General features: G+C 43.5%; 1 protein-coding gene across 2 annotated transcripts in view; it reads left to right on the forward strand.

Annotated features, from left to right (window-relative positions):
* ERCC5 (ERCC excision repair 5, endonuclease) overlaps positions 1-20,664 on the forward strand; it is a 61,497-nt gene extending 40,833 nt beyond the window's left edge. For both annotated transcript variants that reach the window (XM_061133384.1, XM_061133383.1), the window contains 13 exons: positions 227-342; positions 735-821; positions 1,871-1,931; positions 5,588-5,731; positions 8,039-8,246; positions 8,604-9,722; positions 11,552-11,799; positions 12,151-12,270; positions 12,479-12,692; positions 14,352-14,496; positions 16,974-17,174; positions 18,237-18,321; positions 19,978-20,664. In XM_061133384.1, coding sequence (XP_060989367.1) covers positions 227-342; positions 735-821; positions 1,871-1,931; positions 5,588-5,731; positions 8,039-8,246; positions 8,604-9,722; positions 11,552-11,799; positions 12,151-12,270; positions 12,479-12,692; positions 14,352-14,496; positions 16,974-17,174; positions 18,237-18,321; positions 19,978-20,571 — 3,342 coding nt within the window. In that variant the 3' untranslated portion in view covers positions 20,572-20,664. The remainder of the gene's footprint in view (positions 1-226; positions 343-734; positions 822-1,870; positions 1,932-5,587; positions 5,732-8,038; positions 8,247-8,603; positions 9,723-11,551; positions 11,800-12,150; positions 12,271-12,478; positions 12,693-14,351; positions 14,497-16,973; positions 17,175-18,236; positions 18,322-19,977) is intronic.
* The last annotated feature ends 2,465 nt before the right edge of the window (positions 20,665-23,129 follow it).

Here is a 23,129-nt window from a genome sequence, read left to right on the forward strand (position 1 = left end):
ATTGTATAATAATTCATTAAGTAATACTTAGTTGGAAACTCTGGCTGTCCTTTACACAACAAAAACCTGAAGCTATTCACTGGGACACTAATTAGGAGAAAATACTGAAACAGGTATAATCTGAAAACTCAGAAGACAAACCAAATTCCATGGGGAAAAAAGCCACAGAATTGTTTTTAATATACTAATACCTCGAGATAAAATCCTATATTCTTTCTTCTCACAGGCTAAGAGAAGGCATAAAAAGGACTTGGCCGCCAGTGACTCCAAAACAACCACCGAGAAGCTTTTGAAAACATTTTTGAAAAGACAGGTTCTCAAAACTGCCTTAAAAAGCAAAAGGCAAGCAGAGAATTACATTCATCTCAAAGATGAACATTTTTTATGTTTGCAGTGAGTTCTGTGATTCCCTTTCCCTAATGAGAGGAATCAATGGAATGTCCATTTGACCGAGTGAATTGAAGTTGTGAAAGTTCTCTGTTCTTTGAGAATCAGCTTTGACAGTGAGAAGGAAAAGCTGCTAGGTTGCATCACTTGTCCGTTTTACTCTCCTAACAGTCTTCTACATGCCAAGACCAGGTTCCCTCTTTCTGGAGCCAGGCAGGCCAGCAAGGGCAGAACCCATCCCCCTGAGTTTCCCCTTCTCAGCTGGGCTTGTGTGTTCAATGGGGAATACTACTGACTCAAAATACTGTTTCCTGTCATCTCTGGTGACGTCTCTGTGTACTTTTCAGGGAGGAAGCCCTTCCCAGTCTTACTCAAGTTCAGAGAGAAGATGACATCTACGCTTTGCCACCTTTACAAGAGAAAGAGAAAAACAGGTAAATGTTTTAACTCTTTAAAAATGTTATTGCTGCATTCAGACAGATTTAAACCTTTACGTTTTCCTTAAATGATAAGGTGTGTTGGATTAATGCATCTGCAATACACATTCTCGACACTTTAAATTGGTTTTTAAAGGCTACATCTTCTACTGACTCCGTTTGTGTTTTAGTGGTTTGTGGTGGTTTCCTTTCTTCCTCCTCAGGAGCCTGTGTTAGCACTGTTCATTGAGAGTTTGTGATGTGGATTCTGTTTTTTCTGAGTCTTTGCTGACACCTGCCGTCTGAATGTGCTTCTCAGCCCGGCGTTTTCTCTCTCACCATCGCTGAAGTCCACACACACGATGTCCTCCCTTGTTAAATCCAGTGGCTGCTTTGCAGTTCTCAGGCTGATGTGGTGCCCACATGGTCCTGCTTTCCGGGGACCTCTCAGGTCGCTCTTCCTCCTGCTGGCTGATAATCCTCAGCGGCTTCTCTGGTTGCAGTGCAGGTGGAGGGCCAGTTTGTCCTTCTCCGCTCACCCCTTCCTTTCCCAGGGCTCTCGTGAGGCCACACAGCTTTTGAATCCCTGCTGCCGCCATCACTGTGTCTCGAGGTTATTGGCCTGGCTTCCGCACATCTGTCTCCATCTCTGATCTTACCCTTTTGGAGGAACTCCTGTCAGGCCCAGTTGCTGATGTGTAGTGTAGAACCTGTTAAAACTCAAATCTGATACTGTCTTGTCCTTGCTTAAAACACTTTCTAGTTTCTTCTTTTTTCTCCAAGCAGTGTAATTGCGAGAGACTTCAGAAAGCTCCTGCAGTGAGGTGACTCTTAATTGTCCCTTTGGCAAACCTGCTTTGCCCTGGTGATGGAAGGTGTTAGATCTTGTTATGATCGCTCCCTTACAGGTGTCCCCACCAGACGGTGAGACCAAAGATGGCTCAGTTCTTGCCATCTTATTCACCAGCTTCTGTAGCTTCTATAACTAGCAGTGCCTTGCACTCAAGAAATATTTTTGTAAGTTGTCATTAAATCATAGGTATTATAAATCTGTGTTTGACTTTCAGTTCAGAAGAGGAGGATGAAAAAGAATGGCAAGAAAGAATGAGTCAAAAACAGGCATTACAGGTATTTAAATAATTTTTGAATTCAGGATTCATTCTATTATTAGTATTTGAAATGAATAACATGAAAATGAATGATTTTAATGAGGTAGTATGGACTTATGAATGTTCTTGATAAGACAGATACTACCTTATTTGTTGTGTATATATATGTGTGCATGTATTATATAAAATATACACATGCTTATAAACATATATGGAATTATGCATATCTAGATACCCAAAATGAGCCATCTCTCTTTTTTAGCCAATCAGTAAATAAATATAATAATTAATGCTTATATAATATAATAATGCTTATATAAAAATATGGAAAGCATATCACCCATGAATAACTTCTAGTAGCATTTTGCTGTATGTTGTGCCCCTCCCACCCTGTACAGTTGCATATCTGTGTGTGTATGTGTGTTTGGAAATGTGTATATGTTTCACGGGTACCTGGGTACGTATACATTTATGAAGATGTATGCTGGTGCACAGGCTGTAGTTATCTATTTCTGTGTAACTTAGTGCTGTGACAGCAGTCTTATTATCATCGTCTTCGCTGACCTGGGGGTTGACGAGCGCAGGGGGCAGTTTCCTCGAGCGTCTCCAGGGTGGGTGCAGTCAGGCTGGAGCTGGGACTGGAGCCCCTCCAGGCCTCCTCACCTGTGTGCCCCGCTGCTGATGCTGGCAGTCTGCCAGAACCCCTGTCTGACTGTCCTGAGCTCGGGCACAGTGGTGGCGGGTTCCCTGGGCAGGAGCCCAAGAGGAAGTGACCGCTGGGCCCATGCTACCCTTTCTGACGGCCTTGGGGGATGCGCAGCCTCCCGTCCACGGCGCACTGTTCACTGGCTGCCGGGTAAGGTCAGCACCTACTGGGTGGGAGGGGAATTAATCCAGAAAAGAAAGTCAGAGAACCTGTGGATGCGTTCCATAGTGTAACAAATAACATGCTTACAAATCGAGCTTGTGCTGTGGATACAAGTTTTTGAAATTTCCTGCAAGTTTCTCAGAATAGCGGGTAACATTCTTTGATTCCCTTGTCTATTTATAATAGTATTTGAGTATGTCTGTTAGAAGACTTTTGAGCTAAAATTGCAAGCTTCTTCAGCTCGTGGAGGTCCTGCCTTATTAACACAGCCAAGAGCAAAGACTTGGTGAAGACCATGGGCTCTGTGGGCAGAGCAACCTGCAGATAAATCTGGGCTCCCCTGCTCGCTAGCTCTGAGATCTTAGGTCTTATGCAACTTAGCTTCTCCATGGTGCTTTTTTTAAAAAAATTTTTGATGCCTTCCCTGTTGGAGTGATGAGATCATTCTTGAGGGAGAACACTGGAAGCTCTGACTGAAGTGACTGGCCCATTTTAAGTGCTTGCTGGTCTACAAACACACAGCACACATACAAACAAGAGAGCAAGCTGTATTATTTTATCTTTACTAATGAAGAGTTTTAAAGTACTTTCATTAATCAAGTTAAAATTTAGAAAAGTTTTACACTTTTGCATGTCTGTGAAATTTCTCACAGTTAATTTCACTTTTGATTTTAAAAAGTGAAAGTGAAAGTTGCATGGTTGTGTCCAACTCTTTGTGGCCCCATGGACTGTAGTCTGCCCGGCTCCTCTGTCCATGGAATTCTCCAGGCAAAAATACTGGAGTGGGGTGCCATTTCCTTCTCTAAGGGATCTTCCCAACCCAGGGATCAAACCCAGGTCTCCTGCATTGCAGGCAGATTCTTTACCAACTGAGTCACTAGGTTAAGAGCAAAATAGAATGTATCTAACTAAAGCAATTATAAAAGTCAAATTCATAAGGCTCATCTCTGTCTCAGGATCTTTGCATTTACTGTCCCTTCAGCCTCGAATGCTCTTCCCTGAGAAAACTTTTGGTGTCTTTCATGTCTCTGCTCACAGGTCATTATTATTATTTTTTTACTTTTTATTTTGCATTGGGGTAGAGCCGATTAACAATGTTGTGGTAGTGTCAGGTGAATATAGGTCATTATTTTTTGTGGTTCTTTTCTACTTACCAAATATTTTTTTCTCTTTCTATTCTAATCAGCTCTATCAGATTAACTTGCTTTGTTTTCTCATTATCTTGTTCATTTATTTGTTTATCATGTGTCATCTTCTACTCCTAGGAGTAGAAGTTTATCTGGCATGATCTCTAAAGTACTTTAACACCTAGAACAGTGCATGGAATGTTAGAGATGCCTGGTAAGTATTTCTTTCTTTCTTTTGAATGAATGAATGTTGTTGTTCATTCACTCAGTGCTGTCCGACCCTTTGTGACCCCATGGACTGCAGCATGCCAGGCTTCCCTGTCATTCACTATCTCCCAGAGCTTGCTCAAACTCATATCCTTTGAGTTGGTGATGCCATCCAACCATCTCATCCTCTGTTGTCCCCTTCTCCTGCCTTCAGTCTTTCCCATCATCAGGGTCTTTTCCAGTGAGTCAGTTCTTTGCATCAAGTGGCCAAAGTATTGGAGCTTCAGCCTCAGCATCAATCTGTCCAGTGAATATTTTGGATTGATTTCCTTTAGGATTGCAGTCCAAGAGACTCTCAAGAGTCTTCTTCAATACCACCATTCAAAAGCTTGGTGCTTTTGCACCAAGCAATTCTGGTGCAAAAGCACCATCAATTCTTGGTGCTTAACCTTCTTTATGGTCCAACTCTCACATCCATACATGACTATGGGAAAAACCATACCTTTGACTAGATGGACCTTTGTCGGCAAAGAAATGTCTCTGCTTTTTAATATTCTGTCATAGCTTTTTTTCCAAGGAGCAAGCGTCTTTCAATTCATGGCTGCAGTCACCATCTGCAGTGACTTTGAAGCCCAAGAAAATAAAGTCTGTCACTGTTTCCATTGTTTCTCCATCTATTTGCCATGAAGTGATGGGACCAGACGCCATGATCTTTGTTTTTTGAATGTTGAGTTTTAAGCCAGGTTTTTCACTTTTTTTCCACTTTTTTTTTCACTTTTTCAGCTTCATCAAGAGGCTCTTTACTTCTGCTTCGCTTTTTGCCATAAGGGTGGTGTCATCTGCATATCTGAGGTTACTGATATTTCTCCTGGCAGTCTTGATTCCAGCTTGTGCTTCCTCCAGGCCGGCATTTCGCATGATGTACTTGGTATATAAGTTAAATAAGCAGGGTGACAATATACAGCCTTGACATACTCCTTTCCCAATTTTGAACCAGTCTGTTGTTCCACGTCAGGTTCTAACTGTGGCTTCTTGACCTGTATACAGGTTTCTCAGGAGGCAGGTACGGTGGTCTGATACTCCCATCTCTTTAAGAATTTTCCACAGTTCGTTGTTATCCACACAGTCAAAGGCTTTAGGATTGATGAAGCAGAAGTAGATATGTTTCTGGAATTCTCTTGCTTTTTCTGTAATCCAACAGTTGTCGGCAATTTGATCTCTGATTCCTGTGCCTTTTCCAAATCCAGCTTGAACATCTGGAAGTTCTCGGTTCATGTACTGTTGAATGAGTAAATGGATGTATTCCTTCACCTGTCCATTCACTTTAATGCCTGTTGCAGATTATGTATGTGTTTAGCCTACTGTAGATTATGTAGAACTCTATACAAGCACACACACACAAAGTCTGGCATGGTGAATAGAGTTAAGTGAATAAAATGTAAATGTTATGGTGTTACGTTTCACTCTTTACAGGAAGAGTTCTTTCGCAATCCTCATGCAGTTGACATTGAGTCTGAAGATTTCAACAGCCTGCCCCTTGAAGTAAAGCATGAAATCTTGACTGATATGAAGGAATTTACTAAGCGGAGAAGAACATTATTTGAAGCAATGCCAGAGGTGAAGTATACAACAGCACGTTAATGTGTAAAGTTAAGAATGTCAGCAAAATTTTTGTTAAAATTAAAGAATATTGATAAACATTACTCACACGATCTGTTGTTTTCAGTAATAGCCTTTGCATAGCTCTGAGGTCCTGTGAAACATCATTTATGTATAAGTCGGAACTTACAGATACTTACTCACAGAAGACCTCTTGACTTTCCACCAAGACCAAGTCTCGTCTCCTGCTCTGTGTTCTCACAGCTCCCTGTGGTGTCTCTTTAGATTCTTAGCACCCAAACGTGCCTACCTTGTGCTCTTCTGTATTTTCAGCACTTAGCTCAGTATTTTTCACATAGTAGATGCTTAGTAGTTTGGTCCTTAAGTTAGTTCATGAAAGTTATTTTAATCCATCATATACATTGTAGGATATTAGCAATAATATAGAACCTGATCACAGTGGAGAAGTTTGTTCTAACTTGAAATTCCAGGTATCTGTTCCCCTGAAGGCTAAAAGTGTAGTCAGATCTTCCATCTTCTCTCTTCCTCTTTCTGGACGGTGGTAACAGGGATTCAGTGGTAAATTCCTCAACTTGGAGCCTCTGATGGTGGCTTTGCAGCCACAGAAACGTGAAGTGGGGCAGTGCATGGAATTGGGTTGTCTTGAGTGTGTTCCCTGGTCTTACTGCACCATCATTACTGTGTTTAGCTGGTGAATGAGTCTTGTTTTCCTTCCTACTGCTACAACCTGCTCTTTCTAACATTGTTCTCCCTTAAGTTTGCCTATGAATTTTGTAATATTGCTAATGAATGGATGTGGGGCTTGTCTTTTTTCTACAGACTTTTGAACATTTCGTAGATTGATAGAAAAAATATGAAAAGGGCAGGAGCTGTTTCTTTTCCCATCACTCCCTTTCTGCTTTTTCATGAAGCACATGAACATAGGAGAACACTAAGGTGTACAGAAATGATGTACAAAGGACAGAAGTAAACTTAATTTCATCTCGGGAGAGGGGGGAATCCATGCTCAGTTTATCAACCAAGCATTTTTACAAATAAGTTTTATTTATTTGCTTTGGCTGCACCGCGTCTTTGTTGCTCTGCACGGGCATTTCTCCAGTTGCGGGGCGTGGGCTTCTTAGTGTGCGGGCTTCTCTTGCGGGGAGCACGGGCTCTAGGGCGAGCAGGCTCAGTAGTTGCAGCTCCTGGGCCCAAGAGCACGGGCTCAATAGTTGTGGGGCGTGGGCTTAGTTGTTCACAGCCTGTGGGATCTTCCTGGACCAGGGATTGAACCAGTCTCTCCTGCATTGGCAGGTGGATTCTTGACTCCTGAGCCACCAGGGAAGCCCTCTGAAGCCCTCAGTCAAGCGTTTTATTTCTTGAGTGTGAAAGGACCTCTGGCTTGTCTTTTCAGGGAATAGAATTTGGATTATGTAAACAATAGTGGAACAGATGGTAGAAAAAGAGAAAGTCCCAATGCCTTGCTCCATTTCTTCTCTTTCTTTTCTCTGCAGAGCCTCTGGGCTGGGTCGGCCAGGGTGGAGTGGGGCACAGCCCATTGGATCTGTCATTCTGGTAGCTGAGGGAAGTTCTGAGTCACTCAGGTTGGACCTTTGCATTGTCTGTACATCAGGCAAATGCAATGTTGATAATAGTAATGTTGGTGAGAATATGAGTAATCATAATAATCTTGGTAATAATTTAGTATAAGGCTTAGCAACCTGGTTTTGACCCAGATCTACCATGTAACTAACCACACGGTTCTAGAGGGGTTACTTAAACTGTTTGAGTCTCACTTTCTTCATTTGTAGAATGGAGATAATGACTTCTGTCTCCTTTGTGGTTGAGAATAAAATGGGATAATACATGTAAAAACACTTAGAAGAATGCCTTACTCAGGAGATGTGCTGTAAATGTTAAGTATTATTAATAACTGATTACAATGATTTATCATGTGTCTTTTGTGAACCAGGGACCAGCACTTCACTTGCATTCTAAAAAACTGTCTGTTAAGCCACAGTCAATATTTCAGACTCCCTGGTGTGCATCCCACGCTCAATAAATGTTTTTTGAGTAAATAATTGAATCATAAATAGGATTCATGATTTCTTTTCTCTTACCCAGTTCTTTTTGTTTGAAAGATTACTCTATAACAAGGCAATTATGGCTTTCCCCTACTATTCACATTTTACTTTTCTAGTTTAAAAATACCACCAATGGGAAAAATCAGTTATTCTTTATCTCCTTTGGGGATAAGGGTGGAAGTATGGGAATGCTATGTGTATTTAATATATGAAATCATTCTGTTGGTTTATTTTGTTTTAGGAGTCCAATGACTTTTCACAGTACCAGCTAAAAGGCTTGCTTAAAAAAAACTATCTAAACCAACACATAGAAAATGTTGAGAAGGAAATGAATCAGCAGCATTCAGGGCAAATCCAAAGGCAGTATGAAGATGAAGGAGGCTTTCTGAAGGAGGTGGAGTCCAGGAGAGTGGTCTCTGAGGATACTTCCCACTACATCTTGATAAAAGGTACCACATACCATCACTTACTTGATGGTTAAAACCCAAAAGTATGTTGTGTCTCTGAATTCTATAAACTCCCACTTGCAGATAATATGAATGAAGCCCTACTTAATTTATTAACTATAATTATTATTAATGTGATGATCTATACAACCTTTATTAGTACTGTACAACCTGTATTATTAGTTAATACAACCTGTATTAACTAGTACTGTACCAACACACTTTAATTAATTCCTAGTTGCTGGTTAAATGAGAATTTATAACTTCATCATGAGAACAAGTATATTCTTACTCATCTAACTAGAAGCATGCTGTCACCCTGTAGAATGACCTAGTGACACTGTTTTCATTTTTCTCAAGGTATTCAAGCTAAGAAAGTCACAGAAGTGGATTCAGAGTCCCCTCCTTCTTGCAGCGAAAAGCATAGCAGGGCTTTAGACACAAAGTCACCTCCGTGTGAAAAACTGAAGCCAAAGAAAGAGCCTGACGCCTCCCCGCCCTCCCCAAGAACCTTGCTGGCCATGCAGGCTGCCCTGCTGGGCAGTAGCTCAGAAGATGAGCTGGAGGGTGAGCATCGCAGGCTGTGTGATGTGAAGAACCCACCTGCTCCCGCCCCTGAGGGTTCTGTGTCCCCGCTGACCCTCTTGGCCATTCAGAGAGCTCTCGATGATGATGATGAAGATCTGAAAGTGCATGCTGGTGTGCAGACAGAAGGGGCGGGCAGGAGAAAACCAAGACCGCTGGTGAGCAGTTCTGATGAGGAAGCTGCGGAAGAACCTGAAGTGAGAGATGGAGACAGAGAGCTGTTGATGGCAGTGCCTCGTGCTGCCAGTGTGACCCTAACAGAGGACCATGTGACCAACACCAGTGATGAAAAAGAGCGGACAGACTCGGCTCCTTTACCGCGGACTGTCTTTTGTCAAGGCAGCGAGTCTAGCCTTCCAAAAGAACAGACGCCATCTATGCACGCAGTGAAGGAACCCTTTCAGACCAGCGCTGAGTCTACAGCTCAGGATGGAAAAGATCTGGTTCCTCTAGAAAGCACTGTGGTCCCACACGGGGATGCACCTGGGCTCTGGGGGGAACCAGAGCAGATACCAACACCTCCGACAAGCTCAAGTTCTGGGTCAAGGAGTGGGACGTACACCAAAGTGTCCGAGCCACAGCAGGCTCTTCCCCCCGAGAGTAAACATGACACCTCTGTTCTCTCAAGTGATGACGAAACAGGATCTGAGAAACATCCTGCCCCTGACGTCGTTGGCACCGCCAGTTTGCAGGACTCGAGTAACACCCTGAGTGTTGCTAGAGAGACAGTAAGTGACTTAGGAAATGTGGCATCTGTTAGTGCCCCAGAGCATGAGAATTTCTTGAAAACCATCCAAGAACAGGAGACCGTTGAATCTGCAGGCCAGGGTTTGATTTTGGCGCCAAAGTCCACGGAACCAACAGAAGTAGACTCCGAAGACAGTGAATCTGACGGTAGGTGCTTGTGCTTTCCTAAGAGATAAAGAAAAGCAGGATTTCACACCTGAGCATGGTCCAGGTCCACATTGTTCAGCTGATGAACTAGAGACCCAGAAGGGTCAAGTGGCTTTGCCAGGGACACATAGCTCATAATGCAATCTTGACCTTTCCTGGTGGCTGCTCTTTTTGTTGTACTTAAATTAGGGAGGAAGTGCCCTATTTGGAGAAGATAAAGGTGAGTTTCCCTTTAATTTTTTTAGTTTTTTGTTTTGAAATAATTAGAAAGTTTAAAAATGTTGAAAAAAATGCTTCAAAACCTTCTATCTCCCTCACCTAGAACCTCATTACTGGCATTTTACCACATTGGTTTTCCCGTATCTCTCTCTCTATATATATATAAACATGTACACATGTATATTATATATTTATACACATTTATGTACAGTCAATGGAGAAGGCAATGGCACCCCACTCCAGTACTCTTGCCTGGAAAATCCCATGGACGGAGGAGCCTGTTAGGCTGCAGTCCATGGGTTCGCTGAGTTGGACATGACTGAGCGACTTCACTTTCACTTTTCACTTTCATGCATTGGAGAAGGAAATGGCAACCCACTCCAGTATTCTTGCCTGGAGAATCCCAGGGACGGGGGAGCCTGGTGGGCTGCCGTCTATGGGGTCGCACAGAATTGGACATGACTGAAGCGACTTAGCAGCAGCAGCAGCATGTACAGTCAAACCTCATTTTTCATATTTGCAAAATTGCCTCCTCATTAAAATTTATTTCTTAGCTCAGAATCCGTCCTCACAAAGGTGTCTTTGTGGTCATCTGCAGACATGCAGAATGACCAAAAACTTGAGTAACCACACTTCCCAGCTGAGGTTGAGCAGGAGACAGTCTGCCTTCTTGGTTCCACTCCCCTGCAGAGGTGACCAGAGGGTGGAGACTGGTGCAGCATAGACCAGGAAGCTCCAGCTCTGGGGCCATCAGATGGGGCTGGAATCCCAACCCCTGCACCTGTTCATGGGGGCGTGCAAACACCCTTGAGCTCACACTCGTGTCTGCAGTTCCTCTCCAGCGTCACAGCTCTCACTCCACTCTCTGACCTCTTTGTAATTTCCCTGGCTGACAGTGAAGGACCTTCCACTGTCTTCAGTGTATTTACGTATTGGCTCATTCTCTGTAACCACCTCCTGGTCTCCCTGGCTGCCTCCTTGGAGGACGGCTGTCTCCTTGGCCCCAGCCCTCAGCCCTGAGAGCCCCAGGTCCTCTGTCTTGAGTGTGTCCTCAGAGCGAGCTCTCTTCACCTGAAGTAGAGGAAGGGAATTAATCCATAAATGCTTTTTAAAGAGGAGAAGAAACATCGAGAGAGGAGGGAAGGGACGTGGAAGAGGAAGAGCTGTTTCTCCTGAGTCTTTCTCCAGGGCTTTCTTTCTAAGTCACAGCTTTTTTCTCTGCTGTGTTCATAGTGAAACTGCATAAAAACGTTTTCAGCAACCTCCATAATTGTGTACATACCCTGATAGTTCTTTTTAAATTTTAAAACAATATTAGTTAACTTAGAGAACATTTTTGTATGAAGCAGATTGTGTAAGTATTGAAAGCTCAGTTCCTAATTTCAAAGACAGTGCCAGTATACCTAGTTGAAGAGGCTTATTTTGAAGTTACAGACAGTTACTGCTAAATCTATTTAATAATAATATACTATGGTTATGTGTTTTCTTTTACTTTTAGGTCTTTCCTTTTTAGGGTAGGACACTTTTCAGGATTCTTTGGAAAGCTCTCGATTTCAGGATAACTTTAATGTTTCACTTGTAGACACAATGGCCTCATTATTTTGGTACAGGAAGTTTCATCGAAGTGCAGAGTGTAAATAGCAGCGATGAACTTCAGGCTGACTTACGGGAAGCTTCCAGACCTCCCTCTGGACAAGGTGAGGAGGAACCGACAGGAACTGAGAAGGAAGAGGCCACTGGTGACTCCGAGGGCCTCCCGAGAGATACGTCTGAGAGTGAGGCCGTGGCTACTGAGCGACACGGAGAGACTGAAAAAGATGCAGACAATTCGCTCAACGAGTGGCAAGATATCGATCTGGTAATAACGTGCCATCGTGCTCTCACTCACTGCTAAGGAAGCCGAGTTAAGTAGCGTTTGCGTTTCCCAGGAGTTGCAGGTTGAATCCTTACTAGCTGCTCATACGCATCTTCTTGCTCCTCCTGACGGCTCCTTTCTCGCGGAGGTTGCCGGCCGGGATAGTGTCCGCTCCCTGTGTGAGGTAGTGAGGGAACCCTATTGGTTTTACAGACTTGCTCAGAAGCCCAAGGGGGAAGCTTTGTAAGGTGAAGCAGCTTACTGGCAACTCTAGTCAGACTAAATGCAGACTACTCAGAACCAGCGAACTTAACCGGGTTAGTACAGTCGTCTGCAAGTGAAGTTATCTTACAGGACGAGCTGGAAGCTCTGGAGAGCAACCTCTTAACCCAGCAGAACTCACTGAAAGCTCAACAACAGCAGCAAGAACGGGTGGCCGCTACTGTGACAGGGCAGATGTTCTTGGAAAGCCAGGTGGGTGCACGGCCGGGGCCTCCTTGAACAACACCTGCCATGTCTCTACTGAATCAGACCCTCCGAGGGAACGTGCACTGACTGACACGTTTAGGCACGGCCCCCACTTCCGGGGCATGGCCTCCACTTCCGGGGCACGGCCCCCCACTTCCGGGGGGAGGCCGGGTCACGCTCCTCAGCAGGGCTCATGGAGTGTCTGTCTCTTCAGGAACTGCTCCGCCTGTTCGGCATCCCCTACATCGAGGCTCCCATGGAAGCAGAGGCTCAGTGCGCCATCCTGGATCTGACCGACCAGACTTCCGGAACCATCACCGACGACAGTGATATTTGGCTGTTCGGGGCGCGGCACGTCTACAAAAACTTCTTCAATAAAAACAAGTTTGTAGAATATTACCAGTATGTGGACTTTCACAACCAATTAGGTAAGACTTAAGAGTATGGTTACTTTTTGAAATTTACCTTAGGAATTTATATGAATTCTTTCTTTCCAAGGGACTAGGTGGTGTATTAATAGAAGTGGTATGGGGAGACCATATTCGATCCCTGGGTCGGAAAGATCCCCTGGAGAAGGAAATGGCAACCCACTCCATTGTTCTTGCCTGGAGTATGCCATGAGCAGAGGAACCGGGAGAGCTACAGTCTATGGAGTTGCGAAGAGTTGGACACGACTGAGTGGCTAACCCTTTCACATACATGTTTTCGTATGATGGTCTTTTGCTTCTGAAGAATAGGATTTTATTGCTTTATTTTAGTTGCACTGGGTCTTCGCAGAAAGCTAAGTGCAGGCTTTCTCTAGTTACGGTGACCGGGGCTACTGTTCACTGTGGTGCACGGGCTTCTCATTGCGGTCGCTTCTGTCATTGCAGAGCACGGGCTTAAGGTCCACGGGCTTTAGTAGTTGTGGCTCCCGGGCTTAGTTGCTGTGCAGCATGTGAGATCTTCCCAGACCAGGGATCAAACCCATGTCCCCTGCATTGGCAGACAGGTTCTTATCCACCATACTACCAGGGAAGTCCAGAATAGGATTTTAAACTCAGAATGAAGAAGTTAAAGCCCTTGTCATATTTAGATGTTTTCTGTAGTTTCAGTCATCAGACCTGGTTACACTCGATTGGTTACCTGCGCTCTCCAGAGTAAACTGGAGGTGGCAGAGTGGGGAGGCAGGTGCGAGTCACTCCCACCGCAATCATGAGCCTCAGGGTCCTGTATTATTTCTGGCAGTGATAACTCATCCTCCCATTCCTTCAGCAAATACACACTGAGTGATTCCTATATGCCAGTTGTTGTTCTTGGCATTGGGAAGTGGGGAAACAGCAGAGAATAAAACAGTCCAGCAGGAGACACAGATGATGATAAAAACACATAAATCATAATTTGACAGCAGTGTGAGCCAAATAGAAAAATAAAACCACAAAAGAGGCGAGAGTGTCCTGCAGTCACAGGAAGTGTGTGTCCTTTGTATTCAAACAAGGCTTTACTAATCGTACCTTTGTGGCTGGAGCTAAAGGAGAGAGGAAGCAGGAGCTACAGGTACCTTGGGGTCAGCATGTCTGACAGAGGGACTGGCATGTGCAAAGGCCCTGAGGCAGAAAGAAACCTGGTTGGCATGTTCTAGAGAGGCATGGAGGTGGTTTTGGGCTGAATTGTGTCTCCCCAGAATTCATGCGTATAGAGTGGACTTGCCTTGAGTGAGGAGGCGGAATGGTCAGGAGCCGGTTGGGGGACAGTGAAGATCTGGGCCTGACTGTGTTTTTTCTGAGACGCCCATGTGACATCCTGGTGGACACTTGATTATGTGTGACTGTGGTTCAGAGGAGTGGTTTAGGGGAGAGAGCTGCATTTGGGGGTCACAGGTTATGGGGCATTGAAAACTGTGAGGATGGATGAAACGTTAAGAATCCTAACGCAATGTCATTTACAAAAGAGAATCCTATTTCAAATAATGAAACAGATATCTTTGGACATTGGATGAGGATATACACACACATATTATCGTTATAAGAAAATAGTTATAAATCTTATGTAATAAATGTTTATAAGACAAAAGATGTAAAAACATGTAATAATTTTTACTCTTACAGGATTGGACCGGAACAAATTAATAAATTTGGCCTATTTGCTTGGAAGTGATTATACAGAAGGAATACCAACTGTGGGTTGTGTTACCGCCATGGAAATTCTCAATGAATTCCCTGGACATGGCCTGGAACCACTCCAAAAATTCTCGTAAGTCCTTTGTTTTTTTTTTCTTTTGAAGTCCTTTCTTAATTTCTTTAGGTCAGGTGTTTATATATAAACACCCAAATTAAACAGGACTATTATTTACATCATGAACTGTCGCAGATCATTCTTCATTGGGAAAGTAGGAGGTAACAGTTGGGGTTCTAAAGTTTGTTTTCCCTTTTCTAGAGTTTGAGGAAATCAGAAACTTACGTTTAGATTATATATTTTTTATCTGAGCTAAAGGATACATAGCCAGTCCTGCAGGATTTCCTGGGAGTGTAAAAGTTACCATATCATTCCTTCACATATTTTTTGAGGAGCCATAATGTGCCAGACAGTGTGCTGGGCTGGAATAGGAAAGATGGCCGAGTCACAGGCTGTGCGCTTAGGGGCTGCTGCACTCTGGGGCCAGGGGAAGCGTGCGTGTACTGGTACTTCTGTGTCTGAGTGTGCCAAGGGAGATCGGCCAGACCGGGGGTGGGAATATATGTCTTAGCTCATCGATGGCAGATAGAAAGGGCATGAAAAGGGTGAAGAGCAGAAAGACAGAGAGTTGCCTTGCTTTCTTCTCTGCTTTCCCTTCTACCGAGACCCTGGCTGATCACTCCCCACTAAAGCAGAGCTACTCCGAGTCTACGGGCTGAATTCAGCCCAGCTGTGTTGGATTTGACCTACACAGTATGTTCTTCTTTGATTTGGAGTTGGCTACCAACATTGAAATTGGGGGAGAGTTCACAGAAAATTTTGGAGGAAGGGAAATGAGACCTGAAAGTGCTGAGCCCAGATGCCCAAATAGTCCCAAAGCAGAGAAGAGCGATTCCACTCCACTGGGTTGGTCAGGGCATGAACCCTTCAGTTTTGTCACAGTCGCTGCCACTCCCTGTCGTCCCCCTGGAGCTCAGCTGATGGGCAGGTCATCGTGGCCATCTTTCATCTATGTGTTAAGTGCCTGGGCTGCTTGCTTTAAGGAGGGGTGGTCCTTTTGGTTTGATGAGTTTGCTGTGCCGCTCTGCCTAGCGGTAGTCATGATTATTGTGTCAAAGATGAAAATTCACAGGCCAGTAGGGGAGACATAGAGGTATTCTCCCATTGCCCTCTTGGACAATATTGTAGAACTGATGAAGATAGATCTTTTGTGTTTTTTTTTCCTTTTCACATTTCGATCCTGCACAAAGACTGCAGTTGATCTTTCTTAGCACTAGAGGGCACTGTTGCCTTGGTGAGGGGCCGCACTGGCAGAGACCAAGTTGTCAGTTCCTAGTACTCAGGATTGAAGCAGTGATAGTTTTTTAGGTTCCATTGAATGAATATATTGGAAAGGGTTATATTTACGTTTTTTAACTTTCATACCATTTATTTATCCTAAACTGTATAAAATGTTCTGGCTGTTGGCTGCATTACAAACTACCTTGTCTCAGTGACTTCACACAGCAGTAGTCACAGGTTTTGCTCATGAACCCGCAGTTTGATCAGGCTGCATGGGGATGTCTTGCCTGCTTCCACGTGTGTCGGGGGCACCTGAGCTGGGCTGGGGGGCCAATTGAGATGGCCTGCTCCTAGCTGCCGAGTGGAGCTGTCAGCAGAGCTCAGCCAGCAGTGTGGACCGGGGGCCTGGACCCCCTCACCGCATGTCGGCAGCTTTCAAGGCAAACAGTCTAAGAGACAGAAAGTGGAGACTGCAGTCTCTGAAGGCCTGGCAGAGTCGCTTCCTTGGCCACAGAGCCCATCCAGCTCAAGGGGAGAAACGTGGAACCCTGCTTCTTGTTGGGCGGAGGGGCCGACATGGGCTCTAAGCCACCACAGTGATTTGTACTCACGATGGAAAAATTGAATAAGGAATAAAACATGAAGAGAATTAATAGCTGTATCCTCACTTAGGACATTGCCTAGCACAGGATAAAAGAATAGCTGTTAGTGTTTTTTATTATTGTAAATACTCCTATGTACTTTTTCTCTCTTTTTCCACATACATGTATTTTTCCCAGTATTGGGATCATATTTGATGTAGAGTTGTATTCTGCATTTTTAAAATTTGACAGTCTTCATGGTGTTTTTACATTTTATTAAATATTTTTGGGTTCCTTATTGTAGTTGACTTGAAGTAAATAATACAGATACATTACTTCAACTTGGGCTTTCATGGTGGCTCAGCTGGTAAAGAATCCTTCCTGCCAGTGATGGAGATGGAAGAGACGTAGGTTTGAACCCTGGGTTGGGAAGATCCCCTGGAGAAGGAAATGGTGACCCACTCCAGTATTCCTGCCTGGAAAATTCCATGGATAGAGGAGTCTTGTGGGCTACAGATCATGGAATTGCAGAGTCGGACAGGACCGAGTGCATGCATGCGCATGCGTTATTTCATTTTACCCCTGGGAAAGAGACAGAGGAGTTGTGGCCAAACTTTCAGTTCAGCTTTGTCTGCGGTGCATCAGCTACAAGCTCTCACTGCTTCATAAAGACTGGTCTCCTTTGCCTTGTAGAGAGTGGTGGCACGAAGCCCAGGAGAAGAAGAAGATAAGGCCGAATCCATATGACACCAAAGTGAAAAAAAAGTTGCGCAAGTTGCAACTCATGCCTGGCTTCCCTAACCCGGCTGTGGCGGACGCTTACCTCAAGCCTGTGGTGGACGAGTCCAAGGGGTCATTTCTGTGGGGCAAGCCCGACCTCGACAAGATCAGAGAGTATCCTTTCCCTTCCGCAGACACAGGGAACATCAAGTCAGATGTGTGTGTTGGTTTAAAACCCACGAAACATGAACTTGGATCACTTTTTTCTTAATATTGCTTTAGCTAAGATGCTCCTTTCCGTTCCTTTCTCTCTTTCGTTAAACGTTACCACTTTAACCATCTTAAGTGTACTGTTCAGTGATTAGGAAATACTTTCCCATTATTGTGTAACCGTCATCACCATTCACCCCCATATTATTCTTATCTTCTGAAACTAAAACTCTGTACCTGTTAGACACGAGCCCCCGTCCCCCTCCCTGGCCGCCACCATCTGCTTTCTGTCTTCGTGACTTTGACCACTCCGTGTATGTTCATCACGTAAGTTAACACCATACTGTACAGACCTCTTCGTGACTGGCTTATCTCACTTAGCATATCCTCAGGGTTCATCTAACTGTAGCACGTGGCAGACTCTCCTTCCTTTTTAAGGCTGAATACTGTTCCATTGTATGTAGTGTCACATTCTGTTTATCCATTCATCTGTCGACGGACACTTGGGTCCCTTCCATGTTTTAGTTATTGTCAGTCATCTCTTTAGTTTTAAGGAGGATCTTTATTTGAAATAAATAGTGATAAGCAATCATATTGAAGTGTTTATTCTGAAAGAATAGAAAAGATGATTAGGTTTGTTATTTTTATTACTGTTCTTTTCTGCATATTTAAATAATCACTTGGATAGATATTTTAAAGTTTGCAGTAGTATTAATCTAAACTACATCTTTTTCTCTCAAAGAAATATATATGATATCAGAAATTTGTTTTTATCCTAGATTAACCATTTTTTCACAGTCACTTGAGTGTCCTAAAATGAGAGTTGGATATCTTATCTTAGTGCATATTTATAAGAACATACTACCATTATGTTGGAGTAATTTATCTTCTTTTACCATTTTAATCTTTATAAATATGAAAATCTTTGGAGACATGGGAAGTGGAGTCAAGGGTGGGTGGTTTGGACCTTTTTACTTATCACCTGTAAATATCTTTAAAAACAGTATTAGTCTTAACTGCCTGCATATTTTGTCAGCGATATTTTGGCTGGAACAGGACGAAGACAGATGAATCTCTGTTTCCTGTATTAAAGCAACTGAATGTCCATCAGGTAATTGTGACAGCTCTTTTCCTAGGTTCAGGATAGAGAATAAAGTTAGTAAGGCTGTGATGGCCAGCTTTTAAAGACCTATTACTTTTACTTTGTGGGGCTTCCCTGGTGGCTTAGATAGTAAGGAATCTGCCTGCAATGCAGGGGACCTGGGTTCGATCCCTAAGTCAGGAAGATCCCCTGGTGAGAATGGCTATCCATTCCGGCATTCTTGCCTGGGGAATTCCATGGACAGAGGAGCCTGGCAGGCTACCGTCCATGGGGTTGCAAAGAGTCAAACATGACTAAGCGACTGTAAAAAGAGGCCTCCGTATGGCCCTCAGTTCCGCTGGGTAGGTAACAGCATCTTGTTTTATCCACGAGTGTGTTCCTGCCCACACAGGAACCTCCTCTTACCCCAGAGACAGCCCACAGAATGTACATACAGTTAAATCATTCTGCAGAATTCAGACCAAATCCTGCAACATACATGTTCAGATTAAATCCTTTTCAGTTAGGTTGGGTTAATGGTGAAAAAAAGAAAACACGAAGCTGAAGTAGACCGCCTCTCCAGAAAGTTTCATGTGGTCTGTTTGACGACTTTCTGTACTGGAGACCTTGTATGCCCACCAACAAGGAAAGCTAGTTGGCTCAGTGACTGATTACTGCTTAATTTCAGATGAATTTTTCTGAAACACTGTTCTCCCTTTTCATTGTAGAAGTTAATATAAGTCTATTTCTCTGAAATTAGAAAGTGAAAAAAATAAAATTACAAGTTGTTTGCTTCCTTCAACATAGATGTTAACATTTAGGTCTGTTTTCTCTTATTTTTCCCCTCCTTCCCACATATATTTGTTACCAGACATAATTGCAATTTGATATAAATAATCCCCCCATTCACTGGTTAGGGTAAGTTTTTGTGTGTGTGTGTTTTTGCATAGCTTTCATTTTAAATGACCAGATTACATCATTTTGTCAAAGAGATTTAACTTAATTGTTTCACTTCCCATAGTGGACCTTGAATTTTCAGGTTTTCATATGAATGCTGTGATGAACATCAGGCATTTAACTTTTCTCAAACAGCTATTTTTAAGGAATGACTTCCTGAAGGTGGATTTTTAGAACAAAAGTCAAGAATATTTCTTACGACTCCTAATATATAATACTGTGAAGTTGCTTCCTAAAGTTATCATGATGACAGTGTTTTTAAAAGGAAAGAGTAGAATTTAGAAACAGACCCCATGAAATCGTGTTGCTATAAAAGAAGATGATTTTGTCCCTGAAAAATATTTAACTCTCTTTGAATGCTGACGAAGGGATTTCTTACTTGATATGTGGGCAGAAGGATTAGTTGACAGAGGTGGTAATTTCAAGTATGATCTTGAAAGTAGAATTTACTGCCAGCATTCATTTGGGAGAGAAAGACTTTTTGTTTTTTCATTCTCTTCCCTTTTAAAAAATATTTATTTTTAATTGGAGGATAATTGCTTTACAATTTTATGTTGGGTTTTTGCCATATATCAACATGAATCAGCCATAGGCTTACCCTTTTGAGAGAGAATGAATTGTTATTTTCTGAAAGAGTCATCCAGTGCCACTCATCATAAGGTGGGATTCTTTGATTTGCTTTGGAAAGTTTACTTCCTTGTCTGATTGATGATTATTTCACTTTTTTAGACACAGCTCCGAATTGATTCTTTCTTTAGATTAGCCCAACAGGAGAAACAGGAGGCTAAGGGTATTAAGAGCCAGAGACTTAACAGAGCTGTGACATGTATGCTGAGAAAAGAAAGAGAAGCAGCAGCCAGTGAAATGGAAGCAGCTTCTGTTGCCATGGAGAAAGAGTCTGAGTTCCTTGATGAGGAGAAAGGAAAAACCCAGAAGAGAGGCACAGCAAATAGGTGGAAAGAGCCATCCAGCCCGAAAAGAAAGAGGCTTTCGGATTCTAAAGGAGGGAACGACAGCGGTGGGTTTTTGGGGGAGGCCTACCTCTCGCAGTCGTCCGAGGCCTCTTCAGGTGAGGATGCGGAGTACTTCCCTGCGATGGGCGTGCAGAGGGCGAAAGCACCCGGGGGGTCCAGAGCCCGTGCGTCAGCTGCACAGAGCGCAGCGCAGCCTGCTCCCCGGAGGGACGGCGGGACCACCACCAGCAGCTCCAGCGACGACGACGACGGAGCGGGCGCGAAGCCCGTGCTGGTGACCGCCAGGCCTGTGTTTGGGAAGAGAAAGGGGAGACGGAGAAGCACGAGAGGAAGGAAGTGGAAAACCTAAATACCCATGCAGGCTCTGTAGTTGGGTACAGCTTAATGTTTTGTGATGAATTTGTTGTGGGGAAATAATAAAATTCAGAGTATTTGCACAGTCTTTGTTGTGTGGCTTTCAAAAATATGGACGTTAAGCTGGACAGTTACTTATTTTCTTTAATATGTTACCTTTTTCTAGTGTTTTCCACTTCATTGAATATTTCTTTGTATCTACAGGCCTCATCTGTTCATGTTTCTAGTATTATGCAACATCGATGCTTTCTAACATTACAAAGGGAAAAGGGGTTTCTGTTGATCAGTACTTAATCGCCTACTTTCCAACCTAGATGAGAATAAAATATATTTCTGTTTATATCCATTTCATTTATGTAAGCATTACATATGTGCATGCATGCTAAGTCGCCTCAGTCATGTCTGACTCTTTGTGACCCTGGACTGTAGCCCATCAGGCTCCCCCATCCATGGGATTCTCCAGGCAAGAATACTGGAGTGGGTTGCCATGCCCTCCTCCAGGGGATCTTCCCAACCCAGGGATCGAACCCGCGTCTCTTATGTCTCTTGCATTGGGAGGCAGGTTCTTTACCACTAGCGCCACCTGGGAAGCCCCTTATATAAGTATTTTTATGTTTCTGTTTGCATTCATTTATGTTTACATTCCAGCGCAGCTTTTCAAATACTTGGACCACAGCTGCGGCATGTTTTTGCTCATTCCTTCTTTCTAATTTGAAATACATCTTCTGCTTCAGCCTTCTCTAAAAGCTTTCTTCTGAAATCAACACTGACTTCCACATAAAAGAAAATCTTTTCTTTTTTTGTGTGTGATTTTTTAAAATTTATTTTTTTATTAAAGGATAATTGCTTTACAGAATTTTGTTTTCTGTCAAACCTCAACATGAATGAGTCATATATACACATATCCCCTCCCTTTTGAACCTCCCTCCCGTCTCCCTCCCCATCCCACTCGTCTAGGTTGATACCGAGCCCCTGTTTGAGTTTCCTGAGCCAGACAGCAAATTCCCGTTGGCTATCTGTGTTACATATGGTAATGCAAGTTTCCATGGTTCTCTTTCCATACAGCTCACCCTCTCCTCCCCTCTCCCCATGGCCATAAGTCTATTCTCTATGTCTGTTTCTCCACTGCTGCCCTGTAAATAAATTCTTCAGTACCATTTTTCTAGATTCCAAAATAAAATCTTTCCTTAATGCTGCTTTTCTCTGTAGATATTTTAAATAGAACAGTTTTGGGGAGGGGTTGAGAAGAGGGACATTAACTTTTTCATGTTATTTTGTCATTTCTCCAAGCTACTTAAAATTGGGAGTTTTCTTCATATGTGTTTGTAGGTAAAATAGCAGTAGTTTTGCTGAAATATAATTCTGTTGCCTTGATAACTTATATTTGTCCTGCACTGCAGTGGCTGGAGTGAACACCAAGCTGCTGTAAGCAAGACGTGTTCCTATACGTGTGAACTACTTTCCCTGGTGGCTCAGATGGTGAAAGAACCCACCTGCAATGCAGGAGACCCAGGTTCGATCCCTGGGTCGGGAAGATTGCCTGGAGAAGGAAATGGCAACCCACTCCAGCATTCTCGCCTGGAGAATCCCATGGACTGAGGAGCCTGCTGGGCTACAGTCCATGGGGTCTCAAAGAGTTGGACACGACTGAGCGACAAACACTTGTACTTTCAAGTAAGCTGAGACACCACCTCTTCCTCAGCAGTCAGGCCAGTCTGGGCTGGTGAGGCAGGTGAGCACCTTGAGGTCATGCAGGGTCCAGGTTCGGCCGTCCCCTGGGTACTGTACTGCTTCAGCCGTCTATACCGGTCACGGATGTATCTGCAGTTCAACGTCCTCAAAGAGGAAAGAACCATGGTCCTGGGTAAGCAGGATGTCTTATGTTAAAGATGACTAGAAAAATCACTTCCCGTCCCCATCCTGTTGAACTGAACTGACCATATTCTTCAGTGTATACTCGACACACTCAGAAATGTAATCTCTACCTGGGCTGTGTATCCAGAAGGAGGAAAAATGGGTATTCAGAACCATTAGTAGAAGACCTAAAGATGCTTGCAAGAAGCCTGTTTACTCAGTCCATATGCTAATAAAGATGTGTGCATGCTCACATCTTGATTCTTTGTGACTCCATGGACTGTAACCCATCAGGCTCCTCTGTCCATGGGATTCTTGCAAGAATACTGGAGTGGGTTGCCATTTCCTTCTCCAGGGGATCTTCCTGACCCAGGGGTTGAACCCACATCTCCTGTGTCTCCTGTACTGGCAGGTAGATTTTTTACCTCTGAGCCCCTGGGAAGCCCCATGCCAGTAAAGATAGAAGCCTGCGGAAAAAAAAAACCCACCAAACACCATTATTATCTTATGCCATAAGTAAAGTGTTTATAGGACAGTTTGAGATTATATCCTTTATTCCCTCTAAACCCTGTGACCAAGGTAGATCCTTTATAAGGAAAGAAACAAGTTTCAAAGTCTTATTATAACTGACTTTACCAAATTCACCCATCTAATAGGAAAACATTGTGACTTGAACCCAAATCTAATTCAGAATTCAGG

Source organism: Dama dama, chromosome 30 (genome assembly GCF_033118175.1).
Source record: "Dama dama isolate Ldn47 chromosome 30, ASM3311817v1, whole genome shotgun sequence".
Classification (NCBI taxonomy): Eukaryota; Metazoa; Chordata; class Mammalia; order Artiodactyla; family Cervidae; genus Dama; species Dama dama.